Here is a 20936-nt window from a genome sequence, read left to right as displayed (position 1 = left end):
TTCATAATGAATTACCAGGAGCAGACAATCTACACATCGTATAAAGTACTCCTTTTCATCCATTATTCTGCAAGCTCACACCAGCCTAACTAGTTAATCTGCTTCAGTCACTTTTTTTACAAATAAAAAACTTCATAAACCGGCACTTATAAAATTACTGATTCTTACCTCATGTGTAGACTAAATGGTCTTTTTGTGACCTTAGTTTAAGGAAACAAGATTACAATTTTTAATGAATTAATACTTTATTAACGAAAAGATACATTATGCATATTATGATGAGCAATTAATATCAGTGCAATATTCACACAAAAAACAATCATTTACGACCAAATTAAATTATGTTACAAATATTTATAATTGTTTAAATTACATAGATATTTAATACTCAAATTTTGAGTAAAAATGAGTCAATGAGGCATGTAATTCAATCAATGGTATGACACTATAATTTAATACAGCCCTTTCATGATTTTTACAGAACAAATTTACAGCATAATCTATTAGCTTAAATATTTTGGCATCATTTAAATATAGAATGATATATCATGTCATTGTTTATACAGATTGGGTTATTTAGATTGTTCTCAATTTCGTTTTAATATATCATGTTTTTTTGGCCTTGTCTCGTACAGAGTATTCAAGGTATCATGATATAATTTAGCATTTAATTACATGAAAAGGTACTGCATCATATTTCCAAAGAGTGTATTTATAGTTTTATATAATGTTTAATAACACATTCCAAAAGGCTGCTTTGCAGATGATTTTTTTGCACATACCGAGCAGTTTAAATAACATAAATTGTGGTCATAATAAGTAAATAGTGGTTTAGTATTTTTAATGTTCTTTATATTGAGGAGAGGGAATTGTACTGCTGTGTAATACAGCGCATGTGTGCGCAGTGCACAGTAAAGAGTTCTGCAGTACGTGTGCATGAGAGGTTCAGACATAATCTGATTGCCATGTCTGCGCCAAAATGAGGTTCGTTGGTGTAGAGGTGTTTATACATGGTGTAGACATGGCTTAAGGTTCAACATTGTAACCATTGTAGAGAAACCCTTGCAATTGACCCTAATGAAGTATAAGATTCCTTTTTACATATTATTTAATATCATGATAACTGTAACCCAGCCTGACTTCATGAAGAAGTTTCTTTTGCTATTGTACAAGGCATCACTGCAGCTATAAGGGAATTAACTCAATCAGGGCATAAGAAAAGGTTTTCCTCTTCATTAACCCCAATATTGTCTAAAGGAATCAATTCCATGAATTTCAGCCTTGACTGTCATCAATTTGATATATCATGTCAATTCTCAATCAGGTGTTCATTTAGTATAAGTTTTGAATGAGAACAGATAAAGTGAAATAATTAATCATTAAAATTACAAAAGGTCTGTATTCTATTACATTGGATACTTATATTCATTCTTTATTTTTTCATTTTTCAGATGGTCTTCAGGTACTTGCTCATCTGTTTTTAATTTTAGTGTTCTGTAAGTTTGGTAAAGCTTTCTTTAGTGTTTGTTGGAGCTGTTATGAGTATATACAAGGTACGTAGGTACATGTGTGTAATGCCTTGAAATGTAGTATTTTTATTTGTTTGTAGGCATTTACTTGGAAGGTATTGTTTTATGCATACTGAGAGATTATGTAGCATACTTTTCCTATGAGGAAAAGGATTGCTATTTTATTCTACTTTTCTTAAATCATGACATAGCTTGGCTACAATTTACAGTTAGCATTCAATTATCTTATTTCCATTATTTTATTAAATGTGAATTGTTGTGAATTTAGTCTTGAAAACTTTTGCAAATGAATGATATTTTTATACACACAGTTTTTATTGCCTTTTTACTTCATGTTAAAGACATCAATAATAATATTTGTGAACATATATAGTTGTAATAATTTTCGTTTAGAATGTGCTCCACATTTCATATTAATCAGGTGTTACACAATGCACTGTAACAACTAAACCTCGAGTTTGTTCTTCCACATTGGTTTTTCACATGAAAAAATAGAAACATCCTCACCCTGCATTTTAAACCATACTTATTTTGCTGTAATTGCAACCTGTCTCAATTTATTGTTTGACTCTATGTACTTCGCTCCTCTTAATTCTGTTTTTACATTCTTCCATTTCCTTTGCTCATCTAATTTGTTACTCATCTCATCTGTCATCCATAGTTTCCATGCCCTTTTCCCATTAATGGTTCCTATAGTTTCTTTTGCAGCTTCTGATATCTCTTTTTTTATATATTTCCATTTATCCTCGATCATACTCGGATCTTTTCATCCATGATTTTCTCTACAGCCTGCTGACATTCCTTCCTTGTCAATCCAGTTAATGCCTCTACTTTATATTTCCTAACCCGCCACCCCAGCATTATCTTTTTGAAACAGATGCTACACTTAATTAGTACTAAATTGTGATTAGAGTCGGCATCTGCTCCCTGGAAACTGTGGTAACCTATCATGCTGTTTCTAAGTCTGTGCCTAACTATAATATGTAAAATCTGATACTTTTCTGTGTCACCTGGCATTTTCCATGTATAACTATGCCTACTTTGGTGCCTAAACAAAGTGTTGGTGATGACTAACCCCTGTCTCCTACAGAACTCAATTCCTTTCCCCCAACAGTCATTTCTCCTACCTAAACCATAGTCCCCAACCTCACCGTCTCTTCCTTTGCCTACCTTTGCATTCCTATTCCCCATCACTATCAAATGTTTCCCTGCAGGAACACATGCAATTATGTCCTCTAACTGATCATATATCCTATAGACTTCTTCCTCCTTATGATTGTTTGGTAGTATTGAACAGGTGGTATACCTGAACAATGACCATGTTTGTCCGTTCTGCTTTTATCTCTACTAGTGATATTCTTCTGTTGTTTGCTCTGTTAACTATGCATTTTCCTTTTATTCAATATCAAGGCCCTCTTTGGCTCTTGTCCTCACAGCTGTGTATTACTCTACAACTACCACTCCTGTAATCTCCGCTATCCTTCCGTCTCACCTCGCATAGACCAAAATTATCTTTATACCTTCTTTCCTACTATCACATTATTTTCTCTAATTTTCCTGTCCTCAGCATTGTCCTAATATTCTAAGTTTCTATTCTAACTAATGCTGTCTATTTCTTCTGCATCTTCCATCTTGCTGCTGTCTGTTTTGCTTTGCAAGGGTTTTGTATGTTGATGACTAAGGAAGCCTTGCCTCTCCCTCTGCCAGGTATGACATGTGGCCTATTGGGCCGAGTCCCATATTTTCCAGGACTCATTTTCAATGGTGTTCTAAGGTGACACCATCAATCAATGGCTAACCCCCCGGAGTCAGATGCCTTTGCAGCCACCTCACTGAGGAACAGATGGCACGTGGACTACCTTTTGTCGGGCTCCTGAACTTCGACCTATCTGGCATGGGTGACCCTACCAGAAGCAATTATGATTGCTTCTGCCAGCACAGCTCTTGGGGTCATCAGAACGTACAAGCCCTTCCACCACATCAAGTTTGTAGTCCATGTGGGGGGCTTCCCTATACATCATTCTGATGAACAATTCTGCAATGTCTTCCGTATTTTAGACTTGGTTTATATTATGAATTCTGGCTATGTGCTGAATTTTTGCCGTGCCATACATATATCCTTAGTGTGCTGCAGTCTCGTCAAAAATAGAGGTACAAATGCTGGTTAGTTAGATCTGAGCTAGTAGCAGACCTAGGAAAGCTCCAAGGGAGAATGCTATTTTTTTTAAATAATTTTATAACCTCTTTCCCTACAAAGAAATTTTAATTTGTTTAAATTTGTGATTACTCTCATTATTTAATTTCATACTCAGTAGGTATTCAAAATTGGGGTCAGCATAACTGTTTTTAGAAATATTAACGTCAGAAATGTCCCTTGGGACATAAATTATGGCAGAAAGAAGTCATTTATACATGTTGCATATATGATTCAGGGAATGATTTTAAAATAGTACCTAATACTAATATTTTGGTAATCATATCCGCTCATGGGTAAAACAATTAAATTTATGACACACAGTATAATATTGTTGGGTAATGCTAGGTACTGTAGCTCTGATTAAATGTGTTTTGGCAACTTGGAACTTGACAAATACACACATACGAGGGAAAGGCAATTCCTAATTAATGCACTTCTATTGTTCATGTTATATTTAACCAGCTAGAAAACATTTTTATGCTCTAACTTTCCGTGAGGAAAAACAGCAACTGTACAGATTGAAGGAAAACACTGAGGGAACCTTGCATCAGATGTTTGTGCCTAGTGTATACATAGATTCTTAATTACATATGGCCAAACAATGAGAGAACAAAGGGATTGTTTTGCACAGCATAAGACCTCGTGCAAATAGTGGTTTCATATGAATTTTATTACTTATTTAAGACTTATTTTGTCTTTTATTGCTGCCCTACCCAAGAGTCAGATTATTCAAAACTGCATCTCCTCTTCCAAGACATTGGTTTGCAATTCTGAGTGAAGACTAGGTGTATATAATGCCCTTAATCTAATGTATTGTGTTCCCTAAGTACTTTTAATTCAGGGTTGCAATAATTTAAAATAGCTACTACTGTTTAAAAGTTCATGGTTCTTAGCAAAGCATTTAATATTAAACCTCTACATTTATCTAGGTATTATATACCTTAAGAAATGATATATTTGCTGTCATTTAAATGGATATTGTTGACAAAGAAGTTATACTTTGTTAAATTGAATGCACAAACTATTTATTAATTAGTTTTAAGAGTATTAATGATTACCATGGATATTTTCATTATTTAAGACAATGTAAGTTTGTGGTTGAGACTTTTTTTCATTCTTTTGTAATTGGAGTACCTATACTATGTAACTTTCAACATGTAGAGTGGAGTGTTTAAGAGTATTAATGATTACCATGGATATTTTCATTATTTAAGACAATGTAAGTTTGTGGTTGAGACTTTTTTTCATTCTTTTGTAATTGGAGTACCTATACTATGTAACTTTCAACATGTAGAGTGGAGTGTTTAACAGTTAAATGAATATGCTAATGTAAATACATTGTGATCTTTATAAGTCTGGCATTTATTGCTTAGCTTTTCATTTAAATTTTATTTTTTCTCTGTAGGTACCAAAAATTACATATCATACCAGTGAGGTATTACTAGTTCACAAAAGAAAAGAACTAGTTCAAATACTTTTCATTCTTTTGCTGGAAGAAGACTACAGTCAAGGAGATGGATGCAACTTTATGCAAGGAATGGATTTTTGAATGGTCAATATTATTGAAAAATAAAATAGTCCTTATTTGTGTAACTTGATTGTTTCCAATAAAGCTTGTCCTCTAACTATCTTTCAAGGTGTCAATGACAACCGAAAATGGCTAGTATTGGTTGGGGATCAATAAATGACAGCAGCTAATTAATATTTGCACTGAAATACTGATGAAGTCTCCATGCTCCCATCAATTGCTAAGGGCATGTAATTGACCAATTCATTTTGTCTTTTACTTTGGCTTTGTTATTGTTACCACATTTGGGATATAAAATGAGCATTCATTTGTTTCTTTAAGAATCTAATATAAGAGGTGTAAGTCCAAGAGTAAGAAAAAAAATTACTGACAGTAGTGCCCAGGTTTATCATGATGCCACTGGCACATTTGGATTTATCAAAGGTGCGTGACTTTTTGGGTACCAGATTTTCCTGAGAAATCAGACTCCACAGAGAAAGGAGCTGCCCCCTGTCCTAATGATTAAATTTAACATGCCATTGGGCCTGGACCTAGGTGACCTCTATCCTCACTAACCAAACCAACCTTCATCTTGATTATTATGATGGTGGTTAATATGCCAAAACACTTTTTTAGGGCTATGACATTATTGTACTTGTGAATATAAGTAAATTAAAACTTACAGCCTTAAAAACAGTAGAATATATTCTTGCAAAAATCCAGATCAAGTAATACTTCCCAGCCTGCCAATCAAACCACCATTAAGCCTCATATAAAGCTTTTAGGATATTAGAGAAATTTTCTCTCTGCAGCATGGAAGATTGCCATTGATTTTCACCACACTGGAATTTGGCCACAATGGGATTGCCTTTCCATTTAAAATTTCCAAGCATTCCAGAATATTTATAGAACTAGAAAATTAAAATATTTAAATCTTTCACAAATGAAAAAATCCTTGGAGAAGGATCTGCTGTTATCCCGGCATAATGACCATTGTGGATTTTAAACCACCTTTCAATACTATAAAAAAACCGATTTGAGACCCATTCAGGGTCCCCATGCTCCTTGTTGTTGCCTGTTGGCGATGCATCAGTTACGCGGCAAAACCATCGGCGAAGGGTTCAGGATATTAGTAAAACTGTCAATATGCGTCACACATGATCGCATACTGCTGATTCATTCATTATTTCGAGAAACAATAATTACCGACAGAAGCTAGCGGGATAATGATTCGTCACCACCACGACACGTTGGGCAGAATCTGTCGCAGCGCAAGACTGTGAAAGAAAGAGGCATTCTACATATTTTATAAATGAAAACATCCTTTAGTTGAAGTGGGATCTACTATTTTCCCAGTGTAATGACCAAGGTGAAATATCATTGGGATTTCGACCGGCTTAATTTCCTCGTTGCTGCATAGCGTTTCGCGTCACCGCATCTTGTCCGCCCCTGTATCGTCATTACCCGCAATCCTATGACACTCATGCGTACTATCCTAGCCGTCTCATTCACAGTGGCACAGTTTTGAGGGAGCATGTGGATGCCGGCCCTGGTTGTGTGCCAAACTTCTTTTTTATCCGACCATCGGAACGATTAATCATGCTGATAGTTCCCCTACGGAAAACCACAAATATTTCGTCCGTTTTCTCCCAACTCTCGCCGTTTCCGAGATATCGCGTCTTAAAGGATTTTCAAGTTTTCGAAAATTTTCGAAAATTTCCGAAAATTTTCAGCCCAAACCCACTTGGCCAACAGAAAACCTGAAAAACCTTTAATTCGCGATATCTCGGAAACGGTGAGAGATACAGCAAAACGGACGAAATTGGGGGGGGAATCCAAAAGGGGGGTACCGGATTTTCTACCCCCTTACGATGCTCCACTCAAAATCTAATTTGGGGCACATCCAGGGCCGGCATCCCCAGGGCCGCCATGCTCCTTCCAAATACGGCGACGGTGACTTAGACGCCTAGGATGGCATTACCAAATACAGATGGCGTAGGATTGTGGCCAATGCCGGATCCAGGGGCGGCCAATGACCCTACCGAGGCGAGAGATCCTTTCCATCATGTGCCGATTGCTTTCATTCGTTTCCAATGCACTCTTTTTTCACCGAAAAGCCAATTAAATTATATTTCGCGAGAACTGCGACTACGTATAATCGTAATACTTCCGGAAATGTTACAATAAATCAAATAAATGTCATGTTGATAACTATGTTTAAATGCCAAACATGTGGAATCTATACGAATATTCTTTCACATTTCTTGATCAAACCAAGTTCTTCAGCATTATTTCTACTCAACTACAGGATAAGGTATTATAGAGTGTTTATTTATGATTACTCCAGGAGTTCTCCGTTTATGTGGTTTCATTTCAGATTCCTGATGCGTCAAGTATATCTCCTTGCATTTGGTTCTTTAAACAGGCCGGAACTAGAGTGTACATGGGTAGTTTGAAAGGTTCATGGAGTCACCACCAGATATCAGATTATCGAAACTAGTTTCTCGTTGAGCAAAAGGTAATGTTTACGAGTAAAGAGATAAGGCGTCAGTGCTCTGGGAAAAGGTCTGTGGTGCGGACGCCTCTCCGTTGTACTTCCCGTATTTATCGGGATAATGATTCTTCACGACACGCAGAACGGAATGTCTGGCAGTGCAGAATTGTGAAAGATTTCGGAAATCGAGATATTTTATAAATGAAAGCATACTTATGCTGAAGAAGGATCCGCTGTTATCCCGGCGTAGTGGCCATGGTGAAAGGGTGGGTTTGGAGGATTGTTTGGTGTCTTTGAGTCTTTATTATAGATTCTCTGGGAAATTTGTGTAAAATATTTGCCTTTTTCATGCTGCCTGTAAGAGTTTCTCCGTTTTCCGTCTTAAAAGAATGTACAGTTGGACGTTTACCCAATACTCCCCGAACAGGATTAGAACGACTTTTGATTATCTTCAAGATATTCGCTTAGCATATCCGATTTAAAAGAGTGTAGTGCTGTACGCATGATACTTTTTGTTTTGCCGCGACATTCTTTTAGTTTCTGTATGGTTGAATTCACATAAACTTCATCGTCACTTTTTAAACTCTCTTTAAAATGTGACTCCATCCTTCTTTGCCTTCTTAATGCGGATCTGACTTCCCCGTCGTACCATCTAGGTTCCTTGCTCGCGCGTTTGTTTGGGAAGTTTGGATGGGATGCACGTCTTCATTCCTTTGCGTAAAATATTTAAGATATATTTTCAAGTGTTCTCTGAATCGGATGTCAGTGTTTCTGTCTTGTATTCTGGTCATTCCTTTGTTAAATATTCTCGTAGTCCGTTGAAATTTTCCTCGTTGAATTAGTATATTTTACGCTTTTCTTTGTTTATTTTTACGAACTTAGTTTTTAACTCTAGAAAATAACCTTATGATCACTGATTCCGTCCATTATTTCAATTTTTGTAACGATTTCGGCGTGTAAGTCGCGAGTTTGCTGTGGCTCCGTGTTGGTGATTTAACAATTTGTTCTAAGGAGTGTTTTGTGGATATATGAAGGAGTTCTTGGCATGAATCTCTGTTTTTGGCTAATTTTCCTACGCAGTACGTGTTTTATTCAATTGACGGTAGATTTATATGATCAACAATTATAATAATATTGTTGCTATGTTTATTGCTGAGAGTGGATATTATGTCGTCGAGCTTGTGTCTCTGTATTAGAATCTGGGGGTCTGTAAAATTAGCACACGAATAGACTTCTGTCGTTATAATCCTTTATTTTGCACCAAACGCTTTCTATGTTATTTTCATCGCATTCGTATCGTTTGCTATTAGGATGCGACGTTACAGGAATGAATACTCCCCCAAAACAACTATTACGTCTGTTCCTTCCGTAAATTGTGAAACCGCTCGGAAAAACTTAATTGTTTGCTATATCTCCCGTGAGCCAACCTCCGTTCCAACTACTATGTCTGCGTTTGTACTTACAAAAAAATATGTTCAATAACCGATATTTTGTTTGTAATGCTACGGCAATTGAAAGTTATAATTTTTATTTGGTCAATCACTTTTTTTTAACGCTTTCATGCATGCTCAGGAAACTGTTTCGAGACTATTCATGGTTAACAGAGGCACAAGTAACACATTCACTCGCATTGCTATCTGTTATTTATTTCGAGGCACCAATTTTATTAACTTCACGTGGGTTGTATGTTGTTTTAACGCAACTGTTTTTTTGTTCTATTATTTTTAAGAGCTGGGAGGCGTAACCTGATCTGAAGTGACGAAAAGCGCTGGATTCTACTTTATTTATCCCAATATATGACTTGCGCTCTTGCCTACCAACAATGCTAAACCCTTGAAACGTGTTCGTGTAACCTACGCACTACAAACTGCGATGCCTCGGCAGTATAATGGACCCCGGAGCGATTAAGGGGTACCCGGCACGATGGAGGGACAGGCCTCAGATCAACAAAGTCCGCCCCGATTTCCCGAAAAAATTCCCAACAATCTCTGGTTTCAACCCTCTATTAGGCTCCAAACGAGCCTTCCATGGTCAATACGCGGCACAATACTACAAATACTTAAGTTTATTTGGACCTTCAACTCCGCCTCCACTCGTTTCACCTCCGAGTGCATCTCCTTAAAAGAGAGCAGGATCTCTCCAGATCCACATTCCGAGGCGTCGTTTGTCCCTACATGAGCCAGAAGGCGCACACGTTAGTAGCAATCTCAGGTTATTTGCTGATGACACGGTGGTATACAGGGAAATAAGGAACCAACTAGATCGTGAACTCTTCAGAGACCTAGACTCAATCTCGGATTGGTGCAAGGAATGGGGATTTATGTTTAATATTGGCAAATGCGCAGTTTAAAAATTTTGGAACAAAGGAAGTGGCGAACAGGACATAAACTATTAAATAAATGTTAAGTTAAAGATAGGTGTTATTTTGCCCTAGTTCTACCTCATTTGGAATATGCCACAAGTATTTGCGATCTTGGGAGAAAATTTGGCAAAAAGAATCAAGAAAATAGACCGGAGAAAATGTGCCAGATTAGTTAAAAATTATTTTAATAAGACAAGTGTGAAACGTCTCTTGGGGGATTTAGGCTGGGAGCCACATGAGATACAAAGAGGACAAGCGAGACTTAGACTTTAAGAAAGGTTCAGAACCCACAAGTTTAAAGATGACACTAAAGGAATTATAATGGTCCCACACTACTTAGGTAGATCACATCACAAAGATGAAATAAGGGAGATAGATTCCAGTACAGATAGATACAAATACTCATTCTTCCCCCAACAATCAGAAATCATAATAGTAAGAAACCGAAGCCACTTTAGAAATATTTAAAATATTTAATGCACAAGTCGGAACAAAATTAAACATTACAAAGATATTAGGTATATTTGTAGGTGCATGTGTATGTTAGTTGGTAGTTAGTGTGTTAAATGTGTGTGGGGTGTAGGGTTTTCTGTACAAATGTATACCATGTTTTGTTTGTGGACTGTATTAATTTGTGGCTTTTGCAGGTGGTTTTTTTTCTTAATTACAGTTGGTGGTGCCCTAACACGCCCTTGCGGCAGCTTGCAGGGCATTTAGTAGATGAAATCTCGTCAGGATTTCAACCAGCTGAAGTTCCTCAATGCTGCATAGCATCTCGCGTCACTTCATCTTGTCCCCCCTGCATCGCCACTACCCGCAATCCTATGACACTTACTACGTCATGCTTACCCTGCTTTGCCATCCTAGCTGACCCATTCACCATCACACTGTTCCAAGGGAGCATGTGGATGCCGGCCCTGGACGTGTGCCAAACTTCTTTTTTATCCGACCATCGTAACATCTGTTCATACTCACGGTTCCCCTGCGGGGAACCAAAAAAATTTCGAAACATCCTAAAGTTGATATAATAAGTTCCTCGAGTAAAGTAACAGTATGCTAACAGACAGTAAGCTTTACTAGGAAAAAAAATCATCAATGAGGATTCTGCATATTATGTAAAATCAATTTAATTCACATTATACATTCAAAATAATCTCCTCGATGCCACATTAACAACTCTGAATAATGTAAATGAATTACAGAAAATGACTATTTTATTGCACTTGATTTCATAATTTCAAAACACCACTCTTACGCTTGAATCAAGTTTGCATACCTAAAAATAATCATTTTTCACATTACAGGTACCTGCATTATGGCCTCATTAAAATGTCTTCACTCAAACAAGCGCTGCATGAACCACAAGGTTTCAAATGAAATAGATGAGCCAGACACAGAGCATACATAATATGAGCCAATATTTTTTCCAAGCACCACTCATTCACTAGAGTCAGAACAGCAGTTGGTAGGTGAACCACTTAGCTTTTCAGTAATATGGCTATTGATATGATCAAACAACCATTAAAAATAAATCTTTTCTACAAAATCCACTCCTAAATCACAATGGGCCACATATTTTCATGAGCTGATATGGATTCCTCGAGCTGAGAAATGCCAGCTCCTTCCTCCCTTCTTCTGTGCCAGCATTTGGAGACTGCAACCATCTTCTATCAATATAATAATCTATGCATGAATTTATCTCCTTGTGGTTGTATTCTTCTATCTGAATTGGCACAAAGGGATCTAAATGCTCAAATCCCTGAAATAATAAAAATTCATGCATAAATATAATATTTTATGAACAGCACAATTAGGTTAATGGATTGGGGATTCAATCACAGAAATGTAATACATCACATCATATTAATCTCAACTACATTGATCATTTATTTTAAAATTTCTACATTAAGTCACATATCCTTCCAATATTTTGTTGGAAAAAGAAGTATATTTCAATGAAAAGTACCTAACAAATCACTTATTTAGCGTCAGTTGTAAACATTTCAAGTTTAGCATTCAGTTATTGCAATAATCTACCGCATATTTAGTCCATCTTCAAAAATTAGCCTTAAGTATAATTGTATACATAGCCCAAAGTTTGACTATTTTCACCAGTTTAGAATTAAACACTTTTATAGAGTAGACACACATTGAGGTGGATATTTCGACTTTGATTTCTATAATTTTCAATCAGCCTAATATAACCCTAATACCATCTTGTTTAGTATCAATTCCTCTAAATTATCACTCCAGTTTATCATACCCAATGAATGATGTCTTTTTCTCAACCTAGTTTTAAAGTAAATTCTACTGTTAATTCTTTTTTAGATCTTGGCCAACCAAAGCATTTGCACAACTTTGAAACAATACATAAAATATCTACTTGTAGACTGTGCAGGTGACAAAATTAAAAATGAATGTGAAAATTATAAATTTAAACAATATCCTAGGTTATGGAAGGTTTTGAAAACACGATATTCCTGCTTGATACAGGAAATTTAAGGGACAGAGATGGGATGAGAAAGCAAAGAGGAAATAAAAATGAAAAAAAATGTAAGCCTATTATTATTAGCAGTAATCTACCAGATAATTAGGATTTAGGTCTGATGTTTTCAATACATTTCGCACTGCACCTTGTGCTCCTAAGTTCACAAAATATCTTTTAGCCTCAATACTACATACGAGGGTGGTCTCAGAAGAACCCAACAAAGAGAACTCAAAAATTTTGGAAAAAATGCATTTATTTTTCAACAAAATCTCCTGTCAGCTCTATGCACTTTTCCCAGCAAAGTTCAATAACTTCAATACCCTTTTTATGATAAGAACTGTCTTGCTCCTCAAAACAGCCATTAACTGCTGACATCAATTCTTCACGGCTGGAAAATCTTTGACCACCAAGTATGTTTTTAAGTTTGTGAACAGAAAATAATCTGATGGGGCTAAATCTGGTGAATAGGGTGCATGAGGTAGCAATTCAAACTTTAACTCATGAATTTTGGCCATTGCAATAATGGATTTGTGAGCTGGTGCATTGTCTTGATGAAACATTCTTCCTAGCCAACTGCGGCTGCTTTTGCTTGATTTCTTCACTCAAACATTACCATGAGTTTGCATAGTACTCGCCATTGATAGTTTTTCCTTTTTTAAAATTGTCAGAAAATTATCCCACACGCATCCCTAAAACATGACCAGATGCCATGACCTTGCATGCAGATGAAACAGTCTTTGCCTTCTTTGGAGCCGGTTCTTCCTTTCTAATCCATTGTTTTGATTGTTCTTTTGTCTCGGAAGTGAAGTTATGGACTCGGGTTTTATCCATGGTTATGAAACAACGCAAAAATTCTGCTTTCTTGCCATGAAACTTTATTAAACACTCAATTGAAACATCTTTGCGGCACTGGTTTTGCTCGAGTGTGAGCAAATGCAGCACCCATCTTGCACACAGCTTTATCATGTCCAAATTTTCAATTAATATGCAATGTACCGCATTTTTTGGATTGCCTACTATGCCTACAAGCTCACGCACTTTCAGTCAACGATCATCCAGTATCACTTCGTGGATTTTCTTCACCATTTCCGGAGTTGTCACATCATTTGGCCAACCAATGCAATGCTCGTCTTGACAGCTCGTACGGCCTCGTTTAAACTCTGATACCCAATATTTTACTGATGTAAGTGAAAGAGCTCACTCACCCAGAGTAGAATCCATTTCAGCTCTTATATTGGTTCGGCTGAGGCCTTTCAAATAAAAGTACTGTATTACATAACGATGACCAATTTTCTCGATTTTCACAAATTCACCGAAAACGTTCACCATTGATGGCTGCCAAACATACTAAACAATGCAGCATCTTCAAACTTGAAATATATGCTTTATAGATTGGATATTTTCTAATATACAATGATATTTTTCAAACATTTACTGCCATCTCTAGGTCAGGCCTGGTATTTATGGGTCTACTTATGCACTCATAGTAAAAGAACATGTTCTTGTACCTCTATTCGTGTAGTTCTGCATGCTTCCTACCTTCCTTGACTCTTTCAAAAATACCCGTTGTTTTCATCCCTCTACCTCACTTTCCAAGCGTTCTCTACTCTATTACTGCCCTCAGCATTCCACTGCCTCTCGCCATCTCCTGAAGCCACTTGTCCCATCTTCTTTGAATAGTTCCCAACAGGTTTTTCTCTTCTTTTACAATTACTATACCTACAATTTATTTTTTTCCCTTTCCATCCATTTTACTTTTCCCATTCTTCTCCACCTCTATAGCTCAAGAGTTCTTTTATCTATTTTTATCCTCTTTGTCTCAATGCACAAGTTTACAAGCCATATCAAAATATGCTACACATTAGAGTTTTCACTAGCCTTTTCTTTACATCTTTATTAGTGTGCTTACCATCTACTCCCACCTTTTTGTTCTAGTTTATGTCCTCCAACTATAATATTTATCTTAGCCATGATATTTCTTGAGAATATTATTAACTTTGTTTTCTTATGATTAATTATCATTATTAATGATTTTGCAATCTACTAAGAAATGATTCTAACCCTTTGGCTTACTAGCTAACTAATGCTTGATCATCTGCAAATCTGATTGAAAGGGTTCCCCACACACTTTTACTACAGCCTCCAAGCCTTTCCTAAGTCTCCCTTACCAATTTCTCGGCACATATATATAAAAGAACAGTGATCATGAATATCACTGACTTATTCCCCTGTCTAATAATGCCCATTCCAACTCTCTCCATTCGCTATCCTCACCAGCATAGTCTGAGATGTGTGCACATCCTGGATAGGTCATCTATCCCTCCAGTTTACTCACATCTTCTGCTAAATATTAATTAACTGCACCCAATTAACTGCTGTCAATAGCCTTTTAAAAATCCAAAACGCATGCATGGAAAACTACTTCAATTTTTAAGGATTGTATTCAATAATGGATATTGGGTTATTCTGGCAAATAATGCCACATGATCCTACAATTAAGGTAAATTTTAATTATGGGCAGGTGAATAAATTAGGGGTCACAACTATCATTCCCAAAAAAAGAAAGGTGGTTAAAAAGATGTGAAAACTGTAAGGAGATGACTATATACCAACAACATAGCTTGGGTGACGGCATATAAAAACTGCCCCTAAAATATTAATGCCATTGTGCCCACTGGATAGTTTCCCAATCCCATAGCTTCAAAAATTCCATTCAGGCCTCCACCTTGTACTTTTACTCAATTTATTACATTTTTGCAGTAGCAATTGAAGATCATGAGACACCCAATTATTTGTGACATTTTCTGGAATTCTGAATTGAATCTCCACGTCAGTTGTTATGGAAAACTAAAAAATACAAATTTGAATTTTAAGATACAAATGCTACAAGTTTTTAAATATAAAAACACATCAAAGTAAATTTACCGAAAAATTGTAGCTTTCAACAAAATTTGTAACTTTCAGCAAAATTGAGACAATATTGCATTTAGAGGTACTTAATGATACTTATGAGTGCTGTCAAAAAGGCTATCATCATATTAAGATGCATTCACAATAGCATGGAAGTATTTTGATGAACCTTCTCATTCCCTTTTACAGTGGGTTCAACACAAACCCTTATAACATATTTAGAGAGTGGAAATGGTATTATAGCCGATCAAAATGCACTTTCAATTAACATAAACACTTTAAAATTCAAGCGACAATGTTTCCCAATCTCTATTTGAGTGCTATATGGAGAGCATTTCAAGTAATCCACAGTCAAGTGAATGGAATGTTAAACAGTGGACCACCTGGTACCATTTGTGAGAAGTATGCTCATGCCAATGCTAGGATTCTCACCACCCTGGTCTCATACCACGAACACCATGCCTCTATGAATTCACATATATCAATTGGTGTAAATAACCTAAAGGCTGGTCACTTCCCCTAATGAATGCCAATACTACCGGGTACATTTTTAATATTTCATTCAGAATAAATAAGACTTACCTCCTTCCCGAGTTGATAGACAGGAAAGTCTGAACCTGTCCTCTCATCACATGCAGCCAACTGATCCACAGTAAGCACTACACCACCATTGCACTAAAAAGATAAGGATATCAAGGTGATTCAAGCATGGGAAATAAAGCAGTGCATTGTTAGAATGTATTATTTAGTCTTCAATAGTTAAATATTCAATGGTTTCTAAGAAAAAAATCTTACCCAGTCAAATTTGGTTATTTCAAGAAATGCTTCTGTCAGAGTAATCTTGGATGGCAAGACTAGAGTTTTGTCATCTGACTTTATTCTTGTTTTGGAACTGAAGAATGCATTGAAGCCATCTATTACTACAAGAGTTTTACACCTATATGGATAAAATTGGTTTAAAAAAATTAATGACACCTAAAATAAACCAAAAGTCACATCACATGAACATTTTTTTAAACTAAGAAAGAAGAATGGAGACAAAGTTTGAAATCTATAATTTTAAAAAATTACTAGAGAATTTGGATTTTTTTTAAGGTTGGTACATACATATTGGCAGTAACCCAAATGTAAATATAGCAACCAACACTTTCCAACAAATAAGTTCATAGATTACAGCAGTGGTGCACATTGGGGAGCAGACTTTACATTTACATCCCAGACCCAAGGGTATATTTAGGAAGCCACGTGTCTACATCAGTACCATACATAGAAGATGCTGATTTCATAAAAATTCAATGTGTACCACGGTAAAATGTCCATACTTTTAACGTCGGAACTAAAAGTAATTAGGAAATATTACAAATAATGAACATGCTTGTGTAATTTTTACTTTAATCAGCAACTAATATTTAATTTACTAATTCTGTTAGATTGCCATTTCAAATTGCTTACTTTGAAGTTATGATTATATGCACCAGTCATGCTCTATTTCTTGAGATATTTTCACATTCACAGGGAACATATGTGAACTCACTATATGATATATTTAAACAAAAAGATCAATTTGCAAACAGAGAAATTCAGCTACGTTGAAGGGTTCAGCAAGCATTACGCATCATAGAAATTGAAATTTTCAAAAAATGTATTGAACTGAAAAAAAAATAAAAAATTCAAGATTGTAGATACATTCATCATTGTGAGAGTCACAAGTGAAATTACTCTTGATGCTTTTGAACAAATCATTCCCTCAAAATTTCCTTCAGACATTTAGGAGGAACTTGTGTAACATTCTGAAATGAAAGTTCAATTTCCCCTGCACTTTATTTTGAATGTTAATCACACAAATACTGTAAAATGCATGTCCAAAATCAATATTCAGGCTAACAAGTAGGTAGAGTCAGAGACATACTACCTTGATCAAAAATTTCCCGGAATTTATTCAGAAAATTAAAAATACAAGTTTATTCATCTAAATCTATATTGTCCCCTTCAAAGTAATCCCCATCGACTGCAACACACTTATGCCAGCGCTTGATCCAATCCTCGAAACATTTTTTATATTCGGTTTTCGGTATGTCCATCAGTACTTCCTGCGATTTTTCCATTACTTCCTCTCGGCTGCTAAAACGCGCTCCCCGTAATGGTTTTTTAACTCGATTGAACAGAAAGAAGTCACAGGGAGCCAAATCAGGTGAATTCGGTGGCTGTTGGATGGTATTTGTTGCATTTTTCGTCAAAAAATTACGAATAATGATAGCACTGTGCGACGGTGCGTTATCATGGTGCAAAATCCACGAGTTTTCTGCCCACATTTCTGGTCTCTTTCGGCGAATTGCTTCACGCAAACGTCTCATAACGCCCAAATAATACTCTTTGTTTACTGTCTGGCCTTCTGGCAAAAATTCATGATGCACTACACCGTTGTAATCCATGAAAACCGTCAGCATTGCCTTCTTTTTTGACTGAAAACGACGTGGTTTTTTTGGTCTCGGCTCATTTGGTGAACGCCATTCACTTGCCTGATGTCTGGATTGCGTGTCGTACTCATAAACCCACGTCTCGTCTCCAGTAATGATCCTTTTGATGAATGTGGGATCGGATTCAGCCTCGCAAATCATGTCTTTTGCGACGTCAACACGGTCTCTTTTTTGCATGAAATTGAGGTCTTTTGGCATGCTACACGACGGAAACCCAAATCATTAACCACAATGTCTTGGGCGGATCCATAGGCAATGTTCAAGTCCTCCGCTATTTCTCTGATGGTTAATTTGCGGTTATTGACCAACATTTCTTTTACTTTATCAATTTTTTCACCGACTTTCGATGTCGATGGTCTGCCACTGCGTTCATCATCTTCGATTGACTCACGACCACTTCTGAACCGCTCGTGCCACTGGTAAACGACCGTTTTTTTTAGAGAATCGTTGCCGAAACACTTTTCCAACATTTCCAACGTCCGTGCGCCACTAAATCCGTTTTTTACGCAAAATTTAATACAAGTTCGTTGTTGCAAATTTAAATCCATTTCTGCAATTGTAAAAAATCGCCAACACACACAGAGATAGATGTACTCTTGGCTACGTAACTTTTGCAAATGTCAAGTTATGACACTAAGATTTAAAGGGAATATCAACAACAGATGTACCAATTTAACAAAAAAAACAGAACTCAAATCGGAACGATGGGAGCGCCACACGGTGGTTATTCCGGGAACTTTTTGATCAAGGTAGTAATCTAGCTCTAATTTCAGTCGCTCAGTAAATATCAGACAAATAGCAATTTTACAAATGCATTCTGGCAAAATATTTCTTTTAATTCTCAAAATTGCTAAATTGGAATTTACTTGACACTTTTAGTAATATTTTCTTTAGCAAGTTCATTAAATGAAAACAATGTGCTCATTTCTGGCGTGAAACAACCCAAGGACAAGGCACATTGACCCCAAGTTTGAGAGATGCAGGATGCCACATTTCCTTTTGCCAATTTCAACCAAAGTAATGACTTTAACTATGGGATTTACAGAAAACAAAAAGGAACAATGAATGCATCATCAAGGAAAAAAATACTAGAAAAGAGATGACCTGAAAATGAACATTTTTTAGGTTATTGAATCTCACGCACAGAATCTTGATCTTATTTTACATTTAAATTTCAATTCCTCCTTTTATTTAGCATTTGCAATGAATTCAAAATCATGCATCCATTTTTACATTTAATTAATAGATTTTTATTCATTTTTTTCCAAAGAAAATTTACATTTTAAGTAATTAACTATTTAAAGAGGGTAGGGATTTCAAGTTTAAATCTAAATGTTTTCATTCTCAAATATATAATATTATCGTTCATTCATTTTCACTTTCATTTAAGGTGATATGCATGCATGCTGAAATATATCCATCTCTTTTAAACAAAAACTATGGGCTATAGCAATATATTCACACAATTTGAAGGATGATTTTAAATTATTCATGCATATACATATATATATGTATGCCAACTGTTTGAAAGTTTGATTATCATCACACCCAAGGTGTGAGGAAATTTATAGTTGCTTTCCTAATGCAGAACCTTATGTTGAAGGAATGAATGTTGATGAACATCACAGAAGCAAAGAAATTATACAAGAACCCGACGGTATAGATGAAATTAGAGAAAGAGATTATGTTTCTGTTATCACAAAAATCAGACTTTTTTTCATTTTTTCTAGCCCAAAACATATCAAAATGAAAGGTAGGTTTGTAAGTATAGCAGCACGAGCACTCATGTGAGGGTAATTTAAATATTCCCAGAATCACCACCAGATGTCAGCACCAACACAACGAGTTTCCCACATAGTAATAGGTAATCCTTTATGAGTGAACACATAACACATTAGTGCCCTGGTAATAGATCAGCGGTGCGGTATGTTCTCGTCTAGTGATTTGTGAAGAAGGAAAAAATTGAGATTCTAGCAGTGATGAAATACTTCATAAAGAAAGGTATGAAAGCAAAGGAAATTCATACCGACTTTGAGAACACACTGGGAGACTCTGCTCCTTCATATTCAACCGTTGCCATGAGGACAAACGAGTTTAAGTTTGGTCAGCACAGCTTAGATGAATATCCATGTAGTGGTTAGCCAAATGTGTAACTACCCCAGAAATTAATATATAAGTGTATAAAATGGTCACGGGAGGATCACCAACTGAAAGTGTGAATGTATGAATGTCATCTGAGTGGGAATATCATATTTAAACAGTGGAATTGGATACGAGATAATTATCTGGTCGATGGGTGCCGTGACTCTTTACACAGGATCACAGATGCATCAGAATGGAAATTTCTGAACAATGTTTGACCCGTTTTTACAGCAACCAACAAGATTTTCTGCACCAGTTTGTGACCACAGATGAAACGTGGGTCCACTACAATAGCCCAGAGACAAAACAGCAGTCAAAGCAGTGGAAACATGTTGAATCACCACAACTAAAAAAGCAAAGACAATATGGTCAGCCGGAAAGGTCATGGCTTCTGTTATGGATATGAAAGCGATTCTTCTGATGGATTATCTTTCTACTGGTCAAACAATTACTGAACAATATGAAACACTAACATCCTGGACCAACTAGAGTAAAAGATACATGAAAAAAGGCCATGTTTGGCAAGGAAGAAATTGATTTTTTATCAAGACAATGCACGCCCATACACGTGTCATTACCATGTGTAAAATTTATGAACTAAGATACAAATTGATACCACACCTGCTTTATTTGCCTGATTGGGCTCAATCATCTTGTCCCCAAGCTCAAAATTTTCCTCAGTTGACAGAAATTCTCTTCAAACAAAAAACTATCAGCCAAAGTTGACAGATATTTTGCAGGCTTGAAGGAATCTAATTTTCAAGATGGTATCAAGATATTGGAACATCACTGGACCAAATGCATTATTCTACAGGGAGACGACATTGAAA

The 20936-nt window shown here is 36.1% G+C and overlaps 1 protein-coding gene across 1 annotated transcript in view; it reads right to left on the bottom strand.

The window, feature by feature from the left end:
* Positions 1 to 11200: 11200 nt before the first annotated feature.
* Positions 11201 to 20936, bottom strand: part of mRpS29 (mitochondrial ribosomal protein S29) — a 42651-nt gene continuing 32915 nt past the window's right edge. Inside the window, exons 7-9 of the mRNA XM_071591127.1 lie at positions 16283 to 16424; positions 16070 to 16162; positions 11201 to 11848 (exon numbers count right to left, since the gene is read on the bottom strand). Coding sequence (XP_071447228.1) covers positions 11648 to 11848; positions 16070 to 16162; positions 16283 to 16424 — 436 coding nt within the window. The 3' untranslated portion in view covers positions 11201 to 11647. The remainder of the gene's footprint in view (positions 11849 to 16069; positions 16163 to 16282; positions 16425 to 20936) is intronic.

The sequence above is a fragment of the Hetaerina americana genome, unplaced genomic scaffold (genome assembly GCF_022747635.1).
Source record: "Hetaerina americana unplaced genomic scaffold, ioHetAmer1.1.p SCAF_42, whole genome shotgun sequence".
Classification (NCBI taxonomy): domain Eukaryota; kingdom Metazoa; phylum Arthropoda; class Insecta; order Odonata; family Calopterygidae; genus Hetaerina; species Hetaerina americana.
Note: the sequence above shows the minus strand (reverse complement) of the source record. Positions and strands in the feature narration are given on the sequence as shown.